This window comes from Solanum verrucosum, unplaced genomic scaffold (assembly GCF_900185275.1).
Source record: "Solanum verrucosum unplaced genomic scaffold, falcon-dt-bn FXZP01000036.1, whole genome shotgun sequence".
NCBI lineage: Eukaryota > Viridiplantae > Streptophyta > Magnoliopsida > Solanales > Solanaceae > Solanum > Solanum verrucosum.
In genome coordinates this window covers 1175860-1192812 of record NW_026020253.1, presented here as the reverse complement: position 1 = coordinate 1192812, position 16953 = coordinate 1175860, and the positions used below count along the sequence as shown (strand labels likewise).

The following is a 16953-nucleotide window of genomic DNA, read 5'->3' as shown; positions in this document are numbered from 1 at the left end:
GAATTCAATGCTGACGGTGTCTTCAGATGTAGATGACAGCAACCTGTTACGAAGATGTCTCGTTGGCAGGTTTTGTGGAGAAGGAGATATGCCAATTCGAAATGAAGTGCGCAGATGAGCCCAACAAACGTGGAAAGGAGCTCATAATGTTCAGGTGTACGACATGAGTGGCTTCCTCTTCCTCTTCGAATTTCAGACCAGAAGAATGGCTGAACATGTTATCATGGGTGAATGGAAGAGACAAGGTCTGACTTTGAAGCTGGAATGGTGGTCTCCAACAGTAGGAGCCTTCCCAGATGAAACAAGGTTTGATTGGTTTTGGATTAGGGTTTTAGGGCTACCATTGCAGCTCTGGAACCAACAAGGTGATGGAAAAGATAGGTGATGAATGTGGGGGGTGGCTAGAAACTGAAGAGGAGACAGAAATCAAAAATCATCTGAGATGGGCAAGAATCAGAGTTAGAGGGCCAAGGGAGAAGATCCCCACGAAGATTGAGATCGTCGATAATGGTTTGAAATACTCACTGCCGGTATGGGTGGAGTCGCCGGCGACATAGATTGATGGAGGTGGAGAAGAGAGCAGATCGAGGTGATAGTGACATACTGCTTGATGGTACAAAAGACAGACCTATGCTGCTAGAAGACAGAAATAGAGTGTTAGAAAGAGGAAAAGGTCCAGCAACAAAGAAAACAACAGATATCGAGGTTTACAAGGAAGGGGTACAAGAAAAGGACAACAGTCACATGGCTAGTGGAGGTGGGCCCCCTGAGCACACTTTAAATCTGAATAAAACACAAGCCCATCTCACACAACAATTAGGCCTTTCTAGCAAGCCCAAAACTGCTATGTTCACTGAGCCTTTTTCTGATTTCATGAACTCAAATTGGGGAGAAGCAAAACATCCTTTTAAGCACTCTATAATGGATTGGGAACTGGGAAAACACATGTAAATGGAAGAAGGAGACCCAAAAACCAGAGAATCGAGGAGGCTCAGGCAGAGGACATGACTCAAGAAGAAGATAGCATAGCTTTTGAAGGGGAGACAAATAGTTACTGTATGAGCGGGGCAGATTCTTCCTTTCTAGAAAGTTTTGAGAATCAGCTGGTCACTTACAATGAACCAGAACCATTGAGCATCGAAGAAAATCTCACAGACGAGATGATAGAGACAAGGGCTACAATCTGGGTACACCTTAATGTGATCAAATTAGGGCAACCCTTTGGAGCAGCTATCAAGGGATGTGAAAAAGAGGCTTATGCTTTGTGCATGAAGCTGGATCAAAAGAGATATTTGGAGAGACACACAGGAAAGGGTAAATCCTCAAATAGCAACAATAACACAATTCCAAAAGAGCTCAAGAATTTAATGTTCAAAATGAAATTCAAGGATGGCGAACCTAGAATAAGTGGGAGGAGACTAACCATTATGCATAGATGAGGATAAAGATCGTGTCTTGGAATGTGAGGGGACTTAATGACGAAAGAAAGAGGGGGGTGGTAAGGAATTTGTTTAATCAATGGAGTGCAGATGTGTATATTTTGGTAGAAACAAAGTTTGGGGGAAATATAGATAGACTCATACATAGTATCTGGGACAATAGATGGGTGGGAGAGATACATTTAGAGGCAGATGATAGCCGGGGGGGAATAATTATTTTATGGGACAGGAGAGTTTGGAAAGGGGAAATGGTAGAACATGGCAACCAAAGCATTAAAACTGTCAAGTTCTCTGTTTTGGCGAATGGTGAACCTTTAGGTTTTTTTGGTTTTGAAAGGGGTCTTAGACAAGGTGACCCTCTGTCTCCTTTCCTGTTTATACTAGCAATGGAGGGATTTGATAGCATGATGAGGATAGCATTACAAAATAGATGGATAAAAGGGTTTGAGATAGGAAATATAAGAGTATGTCACCTACAGTATGTGTCATAGTATGCAGATGACACAGTGATATTTTGTGAACCAAAGGTTGAACAATTAGGTTACATCAGAATGATTTTGACTATTTTTGAAGCTTCTTCTGGCTTGAAAGTTAACTGGGGAAAAACCAGTTAGTTCCCAATAAAAGAGGTGCCAAATATCCAAAATATTGCAATCATTTTAGGGTGCAAAGTTGAAAATATGTGAACTACATACCTTGGTATGCCTCTGGGCAGTGAACACAAGGCAGGGGAAATTTGGGATGGAATATTAGAGAAAACTGAAAAAAGATTAGCTAGGTGGAAGGCACAGTGCATATCACTAGGAGAGAGGCTCATCCTTATCAACTCTGTACTTGATGCATTTCCTACGTATGTAATGTCTCTATTTCCCATACCTCCCAAAGTTATGAAAAAGATGGACAGACTTAAAAGGGATTTTCTGTGGCATGGCTGTAAAGAGGGCAAAGGATATAAACTAGTCAATTGGCAGACAACAATGCACAGTAGAGAACAAGGTGGCTTGGGCATCAGAAATCTAAGAGCACAGAACAATAGTTTATTGATGAAAGAACAATAGTTTATTGATGAAATGGCTCTGGAGATACAATGTGGAGGATCATGCATTATGGAGGGAGGTAATTAGACACAAGTTTGGTGAACTCAACCCATGGTGTACCAATGTGAGCACTGATACTTATGGAGTTGGAGTCTGGAAGACCATTAGAGCTCTATGGCCCAAACTGGAAGGGAACTTGCAGAAGAGAGTTGGAGATGGGAAAAGAATAAAATTCTGGAAGGATGGTTGGAAGGAGCAAAGTCCATTAATGGAGATTTTTCCAGACCTGTTTATTCTAAGCAACAACCCAGATGGCACCATTTATGATATGTGGAGTGCACAGGGATGGAACTTATTCTTCAGGAGATTGCTAAATGACTGGGAGATCGATAGAGTAGTCAATTTGCTAAATAGGATTGATGATTTCAATGGCACTACTGCTGAACCAGATACATTAAGATGGAAGCACAATATTGATGGGCAATTCTCTGTTAAAAGGGTTTATAAAATGAAAGAAAGGGTACAGAGTAGAGGGCAACCAAAAATATGGAGAAACTTATGGAATAGTCCATCCCCAACCAAGGTAAAATGCTTTACTTGGTTGGTGGTTAAAAGACCATGCCTGACACAAGAAGTTTTGAAGAAAAAAGGGGACATCATAGTTTCCAGGTGCTTCTTATGCAATGAGACAAATGAAACAAATAGTCATCTATTTTTGCACTGCACTTTTACAGCACAACTTTGGTCTCTATTTCTCAACATAACAAAGACAAGCTGGACTATGCTGAAGCATATTGCAGATTTGCTTAGTTGCTGGATGAAAAGAGGAGGCAGCAAAAGTCAAAAGAAGTGGTGGAGGATCATCCCACAATGCATTTGGAGAGAGAGAAATGGGAGGTGTTATGAAGATAGATCCAATTCCATCCAGAAAGTTAAATGGAATTGTATAATATCTTTCTACTTTTGGTGTAAAGAAATAGGTTTAGAGGATATAGATCAGTTTGTAGATTTATTAAGATCTCTGTAAGTATCTTGTTTTCTAGTTGCTGTTTTTTTTTATCTAACACTTTTTGATGGTGTCCAGCATGTCCTTAATGCTAAGGAATACACATTTACCAGTTTCAAAAAAAAAAACATTTATTAGCTTGACCCATTTTGACCCGCCCAAAATTAAACCATCCCGCTCATTTGCACATATACGTGACAGCATAAGAAATTACTAAATCTTAGTTTGCACCTTTTTTTTTTCTTTTTTCTTCTTTGTTTAAATTAGGTGATCTCTAGTCAAGCAGCTCCAACTCAAAGTCAGTCTTAGATGAAACATCTGCTAGTAAAGCAGCTCCAACTCAGAGTCGATCTTAGTTTGGAGCTCCATTGGTGTTTTCCGGTGGTTTAACTGCATAGTTTCGCCAACAAGTGGAGGTGATAATAATGGCCCATTGGTAATGTTTAAATGAAGAAGAGACTCTGGTACGTTGAAATGAAGAAGAAAGAACAAAAAAATGAATAAAAGAAGAAACAAAAAAAAAGTAAAGAAAAAGTAGAAAGATAAACAATAAAAGATTGTATTATGGCATCATGTGTAATTAGTGTATGATGTCCAATCTAAAAGTGACACCTGTAAATTAAATTTATTTTAAGCACCTTTTTGCCCTCACGATCTTCCAGAAAATTAAATATACTTGCTCTTCCATGTCATCCCCATAAAGTTGAGTGTAAATGACTTTTGCAACAAGTCCAAGGGAAACTTGTGTATTTTTTCCATTATAATACAATGTTTAAGCACATGGAATAAAACAACAACATACCCAGTGAAATCCCACAAAGTGAGATTAAGCACATAGAAGAAGAGTTTCTAAATTCATTTATACATCCTCTAGTGGGAAATGACCCGAAGAAGTAAATAAAGCCAGGATATACAAGAAAGGGGACACATGTGATCAAGAAGATAAGAACTCAACCTACTAAACAGAGACAGAAATCAAAAGAATAACCTGAAAATTAGGACGCTAGCACAGCAATGTCACTATTTCTACACTCAACTGAATATCATACCTCAAGAGCCTTTTCAGCATTTGTTTCTGTGATCACCCCGACCGCTGCATTTGCAGCCAATATCATCAAGATAACCTGTAAACATAACTTGTGATTATGGTAAAACAAGGAGGAATACATAAATGATATGAATTTTGTTCTTCAGCAGTACCACCAGAAGACTTTTCTTGGCACTTTGTAGCATACTTTCTTTCAATAAATATGGAGATCATGTTCACTGTATTATAATGAATTATTACTTCAGAATTATTTTTGCCAAGCCGGCTCTTCCTATTCATATTTTTCCGTGCTGCTATTATATAATCAAAACATGACCAATTCATACTACAAGCAAAACAGTACATCAAGCGCTAAAATCACAAAGGAAACAATGATGAAAAAGTTTAGATTACAATGTTCATAAGTAGCTTATGTCTTATAATAGAGTAAGGGGTCAAAAATACCCCTCTAACCAACCCTCATTAAATACTCTGGCACTATAATAACTGTTCTGGATTGCCCTGTGACGGCAATAACTGAAATACAGTGACCAAAGATGTAGAATTTCATGAAACAGAAAAGAGATGTAGACTTGTCTCTGCTTTTCCATGTCTGGTAGACTCTCCCCTAAACAAGGGAAGCCTTTCTGATTCTCCGAGATCCCCAGAAAAGAGCCTCAATGTGCAACCTTGAGCTCTCAACCCATTTGAACTATATTTCTCGTTTGGACAACGTCTCTGTGATGTCAAAAAACTACCCCCCCCCCCCGGATCTAAAATAACTATGATCATCCATGGTAGATAAAAGGCTTTAAAGAAAAAAAAAATGAAAATGGCTGCTCCTGCAATCAAATACCACCAGAGAGGGGTAACCAGAAGTCCGTACTCCTTAAGGGACCCTAGCTGATCTCCTTGAGAAAACAAGGCCTGGGAGCAGAACTGAAAGTATTTTTTAGTAAGAGAGATATGTGGGTCATATTGTTATTTAATCATTAGACATTTATGTTTGGTAAAAGAAAAATTCCCCCGAATTATACTCCCACTCCATCCCCTAATGGCAGTAAGAAAGAGAAGTCAAGTTTGCTTACCGAAGGTTCAATGAAGGCTGATAATACCGTTTCTCCATTAGCAAGTGCCAAAATAAAGGAAATAAAAGCAGCTGCAATTAGAATCTTAACAAGCAAATCGTTAAATTGCTTCAGCACCAACTTCCAGAAAGGAGTGCCTGCAATAGATAATAATAATAATAATATTAATATTACGTATCAAAAGATAATTGTCCCAATTAATAAGCACAATGCTTAAAATTTATTCAACTGAATTGAATTGTTGAAACCAGAAATAGCTTGGTTCAGTCAATAAGTAATGGTGTGGGTCATGAAACACCAGGATTCAGCTGAAGCCCCTGGACCTAATAGATTCAGATAGGTATTCATATTTTACACATATGCTGGAACATGGAGAGAGGTTTGGCAACAATGTAAGGAGAGGAAGTTTGAAGAAGTCTAGGTGCTTCTTTTATTTCCCTGATCTCAAAGAAAAGTGGGTCTTTGGAATTACAGGTCTTTAGACCAATCAGCTTGTTAGTATGTATAAGAAACTGAAAGGGATGAATTATGCCCAGCTTCATTATTCACAGAATGCTTTATAGCAGGAAAGAAAATCTCCAATTAGGTTCCCATTGCAAATGAGTACCTAGACTAAACAAAGAGAAGGAAATCGAGGGATCATTTAGCAAACAGGACATTAATGAAGCCCTTTTATGCCGAGCTCCATCAGTCAAAAAATAATTTTATCAGGAGAGGCGAATCTCAAGTAAGTCCTGATTGCTAATTTGTGCCTAGATTGAACACAAAGAGGAGAAAATCGGGGAATCATTTAAAACAAGACATAGAAAATCCCTACGACCCCATTAAGTTGGAATCTCCTCATCTCAGTTCTAGAGAAAATGAAGTGTGAAAGTAGAGAAAGAGGACTTAATGCACAAATGAAGTCCTCAGTCTTGTTACATGGCCAGGGTGGAGGCTTCTTTCAATCTTCTTGAGGCCTTGGACAAGATAATCCATTTTCACCCTTATTATAATTGTGATGGATAATCTTAGGCCTCATTTGTTTGCACTTAATGGAGGTCTAAATTTGAATGGTGACATTAGATTATTAACTGCAATTGTTTTTTCTACTTAAGAATCTCTTAATGGGTCAGAAAGGGTCAGAATGAATCAGATCTACAACAGAGTCTTAATCTCATTCAGATTCTTTTAAATACAGACTTCTATTAAAGTTCGTTCCATATATTTTCTTTTGCAAAAAATTCATGCCTCTCTTTCTCCAACCATCAACTATCCAAGCCCTTGCCCCTTTTAATTTTAACAACATTTAATTCTTGATCGTATTGCTTGGTCATCAATAATTGATAAAAATTATTTGCAAAAATTAGTAAAAGATGATGAGAATTTTCTTTTAATAACTTCTAACAATTATTTTTGTTATGTACAGAAGATAGTTTCACTTTATTTTTAAAAAATTTAAGATATATATTTATATCTTCGAAAATTTTAACTATTATTAAATAATAATTTTATTTTTTCTCAACTAATGTTTTTTTAATATTTTGTTGATATAATGTTTAACTACAATTTTATTTTAAGTATAGTATTTATTGTGTTTACATATTGATAAACTATTTATATTCAGAAGTTTAAAACAACCGGTCTTAATCATTCAGTGTTCAGATCTAAAAACAGAATCTTGATCATTTAGATGTGCATTTAGCTTCAGATGTTTTAATCTAAATGAAAACAAATGAGGTCTTAGTAGAACTAAGGATGAAAGAATGGGGTGGATAACTAGCTTCACTGTAAGAAGGATCCATGACAGTAAGTGAGATTTCCAGCATCCACTTTGCAGATGACACATTGTTTTCGCGTGAATACAAGGATGATCAGATAAAAGATATTAGAGTAGTCTTATTGGCCTTTGAAGCAGCATGTTGATTGCATGTCAATTTTTGAAAAAAGTAGCTTTTCTTCTAGGAGGAACATCACAATATTCTAGTTGAGCTACTCAACATTCTAGGGCAGTACAAAGATCTAAACACATATGAGGACAATCTATTTTGGAATCCAGATGAGCAAGGCAGATTTTCAGTTGGCTCGGCTTATAGAAGCTCACAAAGACCTGGTACCCATATAGGTGGATGGCCTTGGAAGATGATTTGGAAAGTCAAGATACCACTCAAGATAGCATGCTTCACTTGGCTGTTAGCCAATCAGGCTGCACTCACTCAACACAACCTCATGAAAAGAGGCATGCAAATCTGTTCCAGGTGTTGGTTTTGTGAATGTGAGGTCGAGACAATAAATCATCTCTTTCTACATTGTAGAGAGGTTGCGAAGTTGTGGCAGATTTTCATCAACTTAAGGGGCATCAGTTGGACTATGCCAAGGAACATCAAAGAAGCTCTAGCTTGCTAGAACAGAGATGGGAATCAGTCAGGACACAGGGAGAGATGGAAGATTGTCCCTGCCTGCATTTGGTGGTCTATATGGATGGAGAGGAACCACAGATGTTTTAAAAACAAGAGCTGCTCTATGCAGAATTTGAAGTTGAACTGCATGGTTCTTTTCTTTTTTTGGTGTAAACATGAATATCCTCAAGATGCAGAGGATATTCCTAGTATTTTAGAGTTCTTATGACATCCATAGGAGTTCTTTTCTTTTAGCAACTTTTGGATGTAAGTATTACTAGAATACTCCTTATGTATGTTAGAATAGAAATAAGTATTTCCTACTTAGAATAGGAATAGGAATAGGAATAGAATAGGAATATGAATAGGAATCCTAGTTGGAAAAGGATTCCAATGTAGTGTCTATAAATAGGGTCTCAATATAATTATTTAGATACACAATTCAATATTATTTTTCCCATATATTTCTCACATGGTATCAGAGCATTGGTGAGAAACTTCAAGTCACCGTGTCAAATTCCGGCGACGACGGTTGGGACTGATTTGTGTCATCTTTCGTTCTGAAGGTGTTGTGCGAAAGACAACACCATCACGAGGCTCGGGAAGCTCAGGCGACCAAACCCCAAGAATTTCCACCGGAAAACAACCCCCCACGCGCCGTTCGGAGGTGGAAGTTTTCCGGCGAGATCTGTTCACGCGCCGGCGCGTGAACACTGCTCCGGTCATCTTTTTTCGAGCTGTTTTCTTCTGTTGGGGTCGCCCAGTATTTCCGACCAGAACCCATTCAGTTTTCTCTAGATTCGATCACCGGAATTAGGGTTCCGGTGATTTTCAGGCAGTTTCCGGCGAAAGCAGACCACTGCAGGGCAGTTTCCGGCAAGTTCCCTGTAAAATCAGAATTTTCAGGCCACTGTGGGCAGATTCCGGCAGCTTCCAATATTTTCAGACCACTATAGCAGTTTCTGTCAGTTTCCAGCATACATACCAGTCTATGGAGAATCGACGAAGGAGAGAACATTTTGGAAAATTTCAATCCAAGTGTAGTCATTGTCATAAACCTGGGCACACTCGTGACGTATGTTATATTTTGCATGGTCCACCACCCAGTTATGATCCTATTGTTCTAAAGGAATATAATGAGCTTCTTCGAAATCGTGCAAGTAAACAACGTTTTGGAAAACCTCGATCCAAGTGTAGTCATTGTCATAAACCTGGACATACTCGTGACATATGTTATATTTTGCATGGTTCACCACCCAGTTATGATCCTATTGTTCTAAAGGAATATAAAGAGTTCCTTCGGTATCGTGCAAATAAACAAACGTCTCCACAAGTAGTTTCGGTTGCACAACCTGATGTTTCTGTTGTGGGTAATTCATTTACTTGTGTGTCACAGTCTAGCACTCTTGGATCATGGGTCATAGACTCGGGGGCTTCTGATCATATCTCTGGTAATAAATCACTATTGTCAGATATTGTTTATTCACAATCTCTTCTAGCTATTACTTTAGCCAATGGGATCCAAACAAAACCAAAAGGGGTTGGAAAAGCCAAACCCGTATCTTCTGTCACCCTAGACTCTGTTCTTTATGTCCCTGGTTCTCATTTTAATCTAGCATCGATTAGTCGTTTGATGAAAGCCCTACATTGTAGCATAACCTTTTTTGATGATTTTTTTCTCATGCAGGACCGCAGTACGGGACAGATGATTGGAACAGGACATGAATCACAAGGCCTTTACTATCTTACCTCTTCAAATTCCTTAACAGCATGCTCCATTACAGATTCCCCAGATCTAATTCACAAACGTTTGGGACATCCAAGTCTATCCAAACTGCAAAAGATGGTGCCTAGTTTGTCTAGTTTATCCACATTAGATTGTGAGTCGTGTCAACTTGGGAAACACACTCGTGCTACATTTTCACGTAGTACTGAGGGTCGTTCAGAGTCTATTTTTTCATTAGTTCATTCTGATATTTGGGGTCCTAGTAGAGTCAGTTCCACCTTAGGATTTCGTTATTTTGTTAGTTTCATTGATGATTATTCGAGATGCACTTGGGTTTTCTTAATGAAAGATCGTTCTGAGTTATTTTCTATATTCAAAAGTTTCTTTGCTGAAATACAAAATCAGTTTGGTGTTTCTATTCGTACTTTTCATAGTGATAATGCCTTAGAATACTTATCATCCTAGTTTCAGGAGTTTATGTCTCATCAAGGAATTATTCACCAAACATCTTGTCCATACACTCCTCAGCAAAATGGTGTAGCAGAAAGAAAGAATAGGCATCTCATTGAGACTGCTCGCACTCTCCTCATTGAATCCCATGTTCCACTGCGTTTTTGGGGTGATGCAGTCCTTTCATCTTGTTATTTAATAAATAGAATGTCGTCTTCTTCTATTCAGAATCAGGTTCCACATTCCATACTATTTCCTCAGTCACATCTCTATCCTATCCCCCCTCGTGTCTTTGGGAGCACATGTTTTGTTCATAATTTAGCCCCAGGGAAAGATAAATTAGCTCCTCGTGCCCTTAAATGTGTCTTTCTTGGTTACTCTCGAGTTCAAAAAGGGTATCGTTGTTATTCACATGATCTTCATCGATACCTTATGTCCGCTGATGTTACGTTTTTTGAGTCTCAACCTTACTATACATCTTCTGATCATCCTGATGTATCTATGGTCTTACCCATACCTCAGGTTTTACCTGTGCCAACCTTTGAGGAATCTACGATTACTTCTACATCTCCAGTTGTAGTGCCACCACTACTAACTTATCATCGCCGTCCACGTCCAACCCTAGTCCCAGATGATTCATGTCATGCGCCGGACCCTGCTCCTACTGCGGACTTGCCTCCTCCTAGCCAACCGCTTGCCCTTCAAAAAGGTATACGATCCACTCGAAATACTAACCCACATTATACCTTCTTAAGTTATCATCGTCTATCATCACCCCATTATGCATTTGTGTCGTCTTTGTCCTCTATTTCCATTCCTAAGACTACAGGTGAAGCACTTTCTCATTCTGGATGGAGGCAGGCTATGGTTGACGAAATGTCTGCTTTACATAAGAGTGGTACTTGGGAGCTTGTCTCCCTTCCTGCAGGTAAATCTACTGTTGGTTGTCGTTGGGTTTATGCAGTCAAAATTGGTCCAGACGGTCAGGTTGATCGACTTAAGGCTCGCCTTGTTGCCAAAGGGTATACTCAGATATTTGGGCTAGATTATAGTGACACTTTTGCTCCTGTGGCTAAAATAGCATCTGTTCGTCTTTTTCTATCTATGGCTGCCATTCGTCATTGGCCTCTTCATCAGTTGGACATTAAGAATGCTTTTCTGCATGGTGATCTTGAGGAAGAAGTCTATATGGAGCAACCACCTGGTTTTGTTGCTCAGGGGGAGTCTAGTAGCCTTGTATGTCGATTGCGTAGGTCACTCTATGGTCTAAAACAGTCTCCTCGAGCTTGGTTTGGGAAGTTCAGCACAGTAATTCAGGAGTTTGGCATGACTCGTAGTGGAGCTGATCACTCTGTGTTTTATCGTCATTCTGCACCAAGTCTATATATCTATTTGGTTGTTTACGTTGATGATATTGTTATCACTGGTAATTATCAAGATGGTATCACCAATTTGAAGCAACATCTCTTTAAGCACTTCCAGACTAAAGACCTTGGCAGATTGAAGTATTTTCTAGGTATTGAGGTTGCTCAGTCAAGATCAGGTATTGTTATTTCTCAACGCAAGTATGCCTTAGACATTCTTGAGGAGACAGGAATGATGGGATGTAGACCTATTGACACTCCTATGGATCCGAATGTTAAGCTCCTTCCAGGACAGGGGGAGCCACTTAGTAATCCTGAAAGGTATAGACGGCTTGTTGGAAAGTTGAATTATCTCACAGTGACTAGACCTGACATCTCTTTTCCTGTAAGTGTTGTAAGTCAGTTTATGACTTCCCCGTGTGATAGTCATTGGGAAGCAGTTGTTCGTATTCTGCGATATATAAAGTCAGCTCCCGGTAAAGGACTACTCTTTGAGGATCAAGGCCATGAGCATATCATTGGATATACAGACGCTGATTGGGCAGGATCACCCTCTGACAGACGTTCGACATCCGGATATTGCGTTTTAGTAGGAGGTAATTTGGTGTCGTGGAAGAGTAAGAAACAGAATGTGGTTGCTCGATCTAGTGCAGAATCAGAATATCGAGCAATGGCGACAGCAACTTGTGAGCTAGTTTGGATCAAACAGTTGCTGGGAGAACTAAAATTTGGCAAAATTGATCAGATGGAACTTGTGTGTGATAATCAAGCGGCTCTTCATATCGCATCAAATCCAGTGTTTCATGAAAGGACTAAGCACATTGAGATTGACTGTCACTTTGTCAGAGAAAAGATACTCTCGAGAGATATTGTTACGAAATTTGTGAAGTCAAATGATCAGCTTGCAGATATCTTCACCAAGTCCCTCACATGTCCTCGTATTAATTACATCTGTAACAAGCTAGGTACATATGATTTGTATGCACCAGCTTGAGGGGGAGTGTTAGAATAGAAATAAGTATTTCCTACTTAGAATAGGAATAGGAATAGAATAGGAATAAGAATAGGAATCCTAGTTGGAAAAGGATTCCAATGTAGTGTCTATAAATAGGGTCTCAATGTAATTATTTAGATACACAATTCAATATTATTTTTCCCATATATTTCTCACAATGTATTCTTTTGTTTATAATACAAGTTACCTTTCTCAAAAAAAAAAAACAATATCGTGTGCAGTCAAGGCTCTTTTGAGGCTTGCTTAAGCCTTTTAGCTCAGAAAGCTCACCAAGGGTGCATCTTTGTGTCGCTTAAGATGCACTTCAGTGTAGGCTGGGCAAACTAAGGCATGTGCCTCATTGCCCATGAGTTCTAGCTTTGAATAAAGAGGCACTAACCAATAAAGATTGGTACATTATCAACATCAGGCATACCACTAGGAGCAAAGCATAAAAGTGAAGTGCAGGGTGTAGAGTGGTATAACTTTTGAAAGAATCTTAACCACCTGAAAGATGTGTTACCTATCCTCCAAGAATGACTGACTTAGATAAACATGGAGTTGAGTACCATCTCGGACCTGTTAATTTCTCACATAATTATACGGGACATTTTCTGGAATAGAAAGAAAGGAAAAGGGGAAAAGTGTGTCATGCAAAGTGGAAAAATCTGTGACCACAATAGGAAGGGGGAAGGGCATCGGACACCTAAAACACCACAATATAAAGTTGTCTTGGGAAGTGGGTATGGGGATTTTGCAATGGCAAAAGAAAAGCTTAATTGAAACTAAATGATCAGAATGAAAGGGAGTTACCCTCTAAACCAGCAAGGCAATAACCACATTTTGAGGAGTGAACCTATGGAAACACATGAATCAAAGACAGATTTTAAAAAAATAAAAAATTAAGCCGAGGATGGGAGAAACTTTCCAAAATACATCTTTAAAGTAGGGGTGGCAACTTGCAAGAGAGATGGATTTTGATCTGATGTTTGGATTTTGGACACTTGTCACTCAAGAGAGATTTCTAGATCTATACAGATTTCAAGAGAATCCTGAGGCCATGATGGCTCAGAATTGTAAAAACAACCGAGTTCAGTGTAGCAACGTTAAGTTCAGAGGAAAATGCAATTATTAGGACTGGACAAGAAAAATAAATGCTTACTTTACTGCAAATCATTCTGCATTTTATCATCACCAAAATGAAATAATATAAAAGAGAAAGGTATGCATTGTATCATCATCAAATAAAATAATATTGTTATTTATTTGACTTTCTTGAATATTTGGGGTGCATACAGCATATAACATAATTGTGTAGACTGTAGAGTAATAACGAATATGGTTAATTCTTATCTTGTGTACCATATGCTCCTCTAGAAAAAGCTCTTGTAATACAATATCAGTCGAGCAAGAGCTTTCACTGTTTTTCCTATCTTTGTCACAAATGCTAATAAAACATGACTCCATCAGAAGTCCAGGCTTTTTACTATAGCAATAAAATAAAACACAAGAATAAAATCTCCTTAACTAAAGCGAAGCTGGCTTACTGATTATGCATGTCTATTTCTACCCTATTTTAGATGCAACCTAATTATATGTGTCTGATAGAGAGTGGGAGAGGGAAAGGAAAGAGAACTTACATTTTTCTTGAGGCAACACTGAGAAAATTCATGAAACATGCAACCAAAGAGAAAATTGATCAGAGAAGACAAAATCAGGCAAATGACAAGCATATAGAGTAACACATAACAAAACACATGCATAATTATTTAAAAATTATGACATATTAATCTGATTCCAGTACTACTTTGTGTTGAAGATAAATCTTACCACAACAGATACCAATTAGAAAGAAAAAACATTTTTATTAGTATGAAATTTAAAAAATAAATTATGGCGTCAGAGACAGAGAATAAAATTGAGTGATTCTTTAGGCGTATCCAGTGGCCTCTCCTCAAATAAACAACGCATCACCCTGGTCATTAGAACATTATTTTGTTCATGACAATCCAGTATCATAAGGCCGTGCAAAACATGTCCTCACAGTCTCAAAGAATACTGCTTACTGGTCAACGAAGTAGACACAAATCATGGAACACCACTGTTCAAATCCAATATAGACAAAAACACTCTAAGCAATCACTTCCAATCTACCTAAAGTGTGATAACAGAATTATCCATACGATTGCAGGTAGGATTGCAGGCACCAGGTGGAATAGTTGAGATGTAAGTTGATGCAGACACCATTGTTATCATACCAATTATAGTTGAGATGCAAGCTAATAGTATAACTATAACATTCTGTAGCTTCATAACTCTTGGGTCCACAAACTTGATTATATTCTCACAACCATACCGGTTATGACAACCAACATTTACTAGTTGCTCAATCAACTCATCAACTTCTATCCATTGTTAGCTAAAATTACAACACAATTGGAAGATAGCAGCTATCTAAGCATCATAACAACATTTGGAACCGAAATTTCTTGGACATAGGATGATCTCATAATCTTGCAAGAATTTTGGTAAAATTTACTAAACTAGAAGATCCTGACTCTATGAATCTTTTGTTCTTCTCAAAATAACCTGGCCAAAAGAAACCTCACCAACCTTAGGGACCAAAGATAGGAATGTCAACTTCCACTAGCCCAATGTACAGTGAAATTAAATCGTGTACATGCCTAAATTGTTCCGCTTACTGAATTTAAGGGCACAAAGTAGTCAACTTGCATGCATTTTTTTCCTGGTTTGTTCCTGTAACCTCAAACTTCTCAAAATTCATAAACAAATAGAGATACAAGATGGCAATACAACATGGAGCCTAGGCAATTAAGTTTGTGATATTATAGGTACTACAACTTATATTTTTTTATAGTAAAATAAGCAAATATTTTCAAGATGCAGACATGCACATGAGCTATGTCGTTCAGTCATCTGAAAATGTCACCGTCGTAAGAACATAACACATGAGAAGTAAGGGAAACAATGATTACCATTTTTGCCATATGAGTGTGCATGTTGTGTAACCTGGGAAACAAAAGAAAAAAAAGAATTAGGGGTATTGAATTGGATCCTTCCCAACTAGTTTGGCTACTGAAACTGCACCTCTAAATCCGTAAGACCTTTAGTTGGATCCACGGCAAAGAATTCAAGAACCTGGAAATGGAATTGCAGCATTGTCATACAAGGTATATTCTTGTTTAACCAGAAACGGGAGAATTTAGGATACCTCTGAAACAGATCGGGCGTAAGCGTCCTCCATTGAAGGAGGCCAGGTCAGGTCAGGTCAGTTTCTTCTGAAATTGAACAGTGTCTTTTGACTCTCAGTCGATGATCTTGTGCAACTGGTGCCTGCTGGGATGATCTTCGGCAACTCTAGTAAAGCGAGATCTGATAAAAGTTACTGCTTTCTTCGCACCACACACAAAACGTTATTATTATTTTTATTGTTATAATTAGGAGAGTTCTTACACATAATCACTTATCTAGTCTAGTCTAGTCTAGGGTTTATATGGATGGGTGCATTTCATAAAAATTGATTAATTTTGCTTCATAATTTTATTCTCTATTTATATTTTTCATCTAGAGGCTATTCGATAATAATAAAAATTATCATTATATAACCTTTTATGTATTTACAAATAAGTTACTCTCTAAAAAAAATTCTAGGTTAAAATATTTCAAACTTTTCCCGAAACAGTCTTTTCAAAGAAACTTTTCCCGAAACAGTCTTTTCAAAGAAACTTTTCATGATTCTAGGATCTTCATATTAACCTCCTTCTTATTTAAGTTTTCAACATGGGAAAAAATTTGTACCAAGTGGCACTTATGTGATGTGTTGACATAGTGTGTCATCACACTCTCTCCCACTTGATGTTATGGCGATCACGGCGCATTACTATTTTGTGAACTTTCAGATCTTATCTTTGTATTGCCTCAAGTCTTAGTTTTGCTCTCATGTGGCCTCCTCTAGTGATTGTCGCTTCTAGTGGACGAGAAATGTGGCGGTGATGAGGAAAAAATATCTTGATTAATGCTCTTTAGACCTAATTATATTGCCATGAATATACCTAAAGTTTCACATAAGGTAGTCGTTATGTTGCATGAAAAATCAAACATTATGTGGAAAGCTTCTCAGCTCATACATCTCATCATATAGGCAAACTTGCAATACGAAAAACTTATCAATAACAAATCGAACATAAAGAAACTGAAGAGGGTAATTTTCGAACAATGTGAAATCAAGCGAGTGTGCACAATTGGAGTATTGGATATAAGGCACATATTAATAAGGTTGTCAGTATTGGAGCCAAATGATTAAACAATTTCTGATAAATTAATCCCCAAATCCTTTCAACCCAAGACACTTCTCCCTAAATCTTCAAGTACAAGTTATTCTCACTAGTAAGAAAGTTCTTCAGTACAAAAATATTCAGAAAAG

General features: G+C 37.9%; 1 protein-coding gene across 3 annotated transcripts in view; it reads right to left on the bottom strand.

Moving 5' to 3' along the window:
- The window catches only part of LOC125833096 (calcium-transporting ATPase 3, endoplasmic reticulum-type), an 85271-nt gene extending 69348 nt beyond the window's left edge, over window positions 1-15923 (bottom strand). For all 3 annotated transcript variants that reach the window (XR_007443287.1, XR_007443288.1, XM_049512241.1), the window contains exons 1-6: window positions 15742-15923; window positions 15618-15668; window positions 15506-15539; window positions 14150-14167; window positions 5598-5734; window positions 4532-4606 (exon numbers count right to left, since the gene is read on the bottom strand). Coding sequence is in view for 1 of the 3 variants with exons in the window: in XM_049512241.1 (XP_049368198.1) it covers window positions 4532-4606; window positions 5598-5734; window positions 14150-14167; window positions 15506-15539; window positions 15618-15668; window positions 15742-15774 (348 nt within the window). In the remaining 2 variants the exon portion in view is untranslated. The remainder of the gene's footprint in view (window positions 1-4531; window positions 4607-5597; window positions 5735-14149; window positions 14168-15505; window positions 15540-15617; window positions 15669-15741) is intronic.
- Window positions 15924-16953: the final 1030 nt, after the last annotated feature.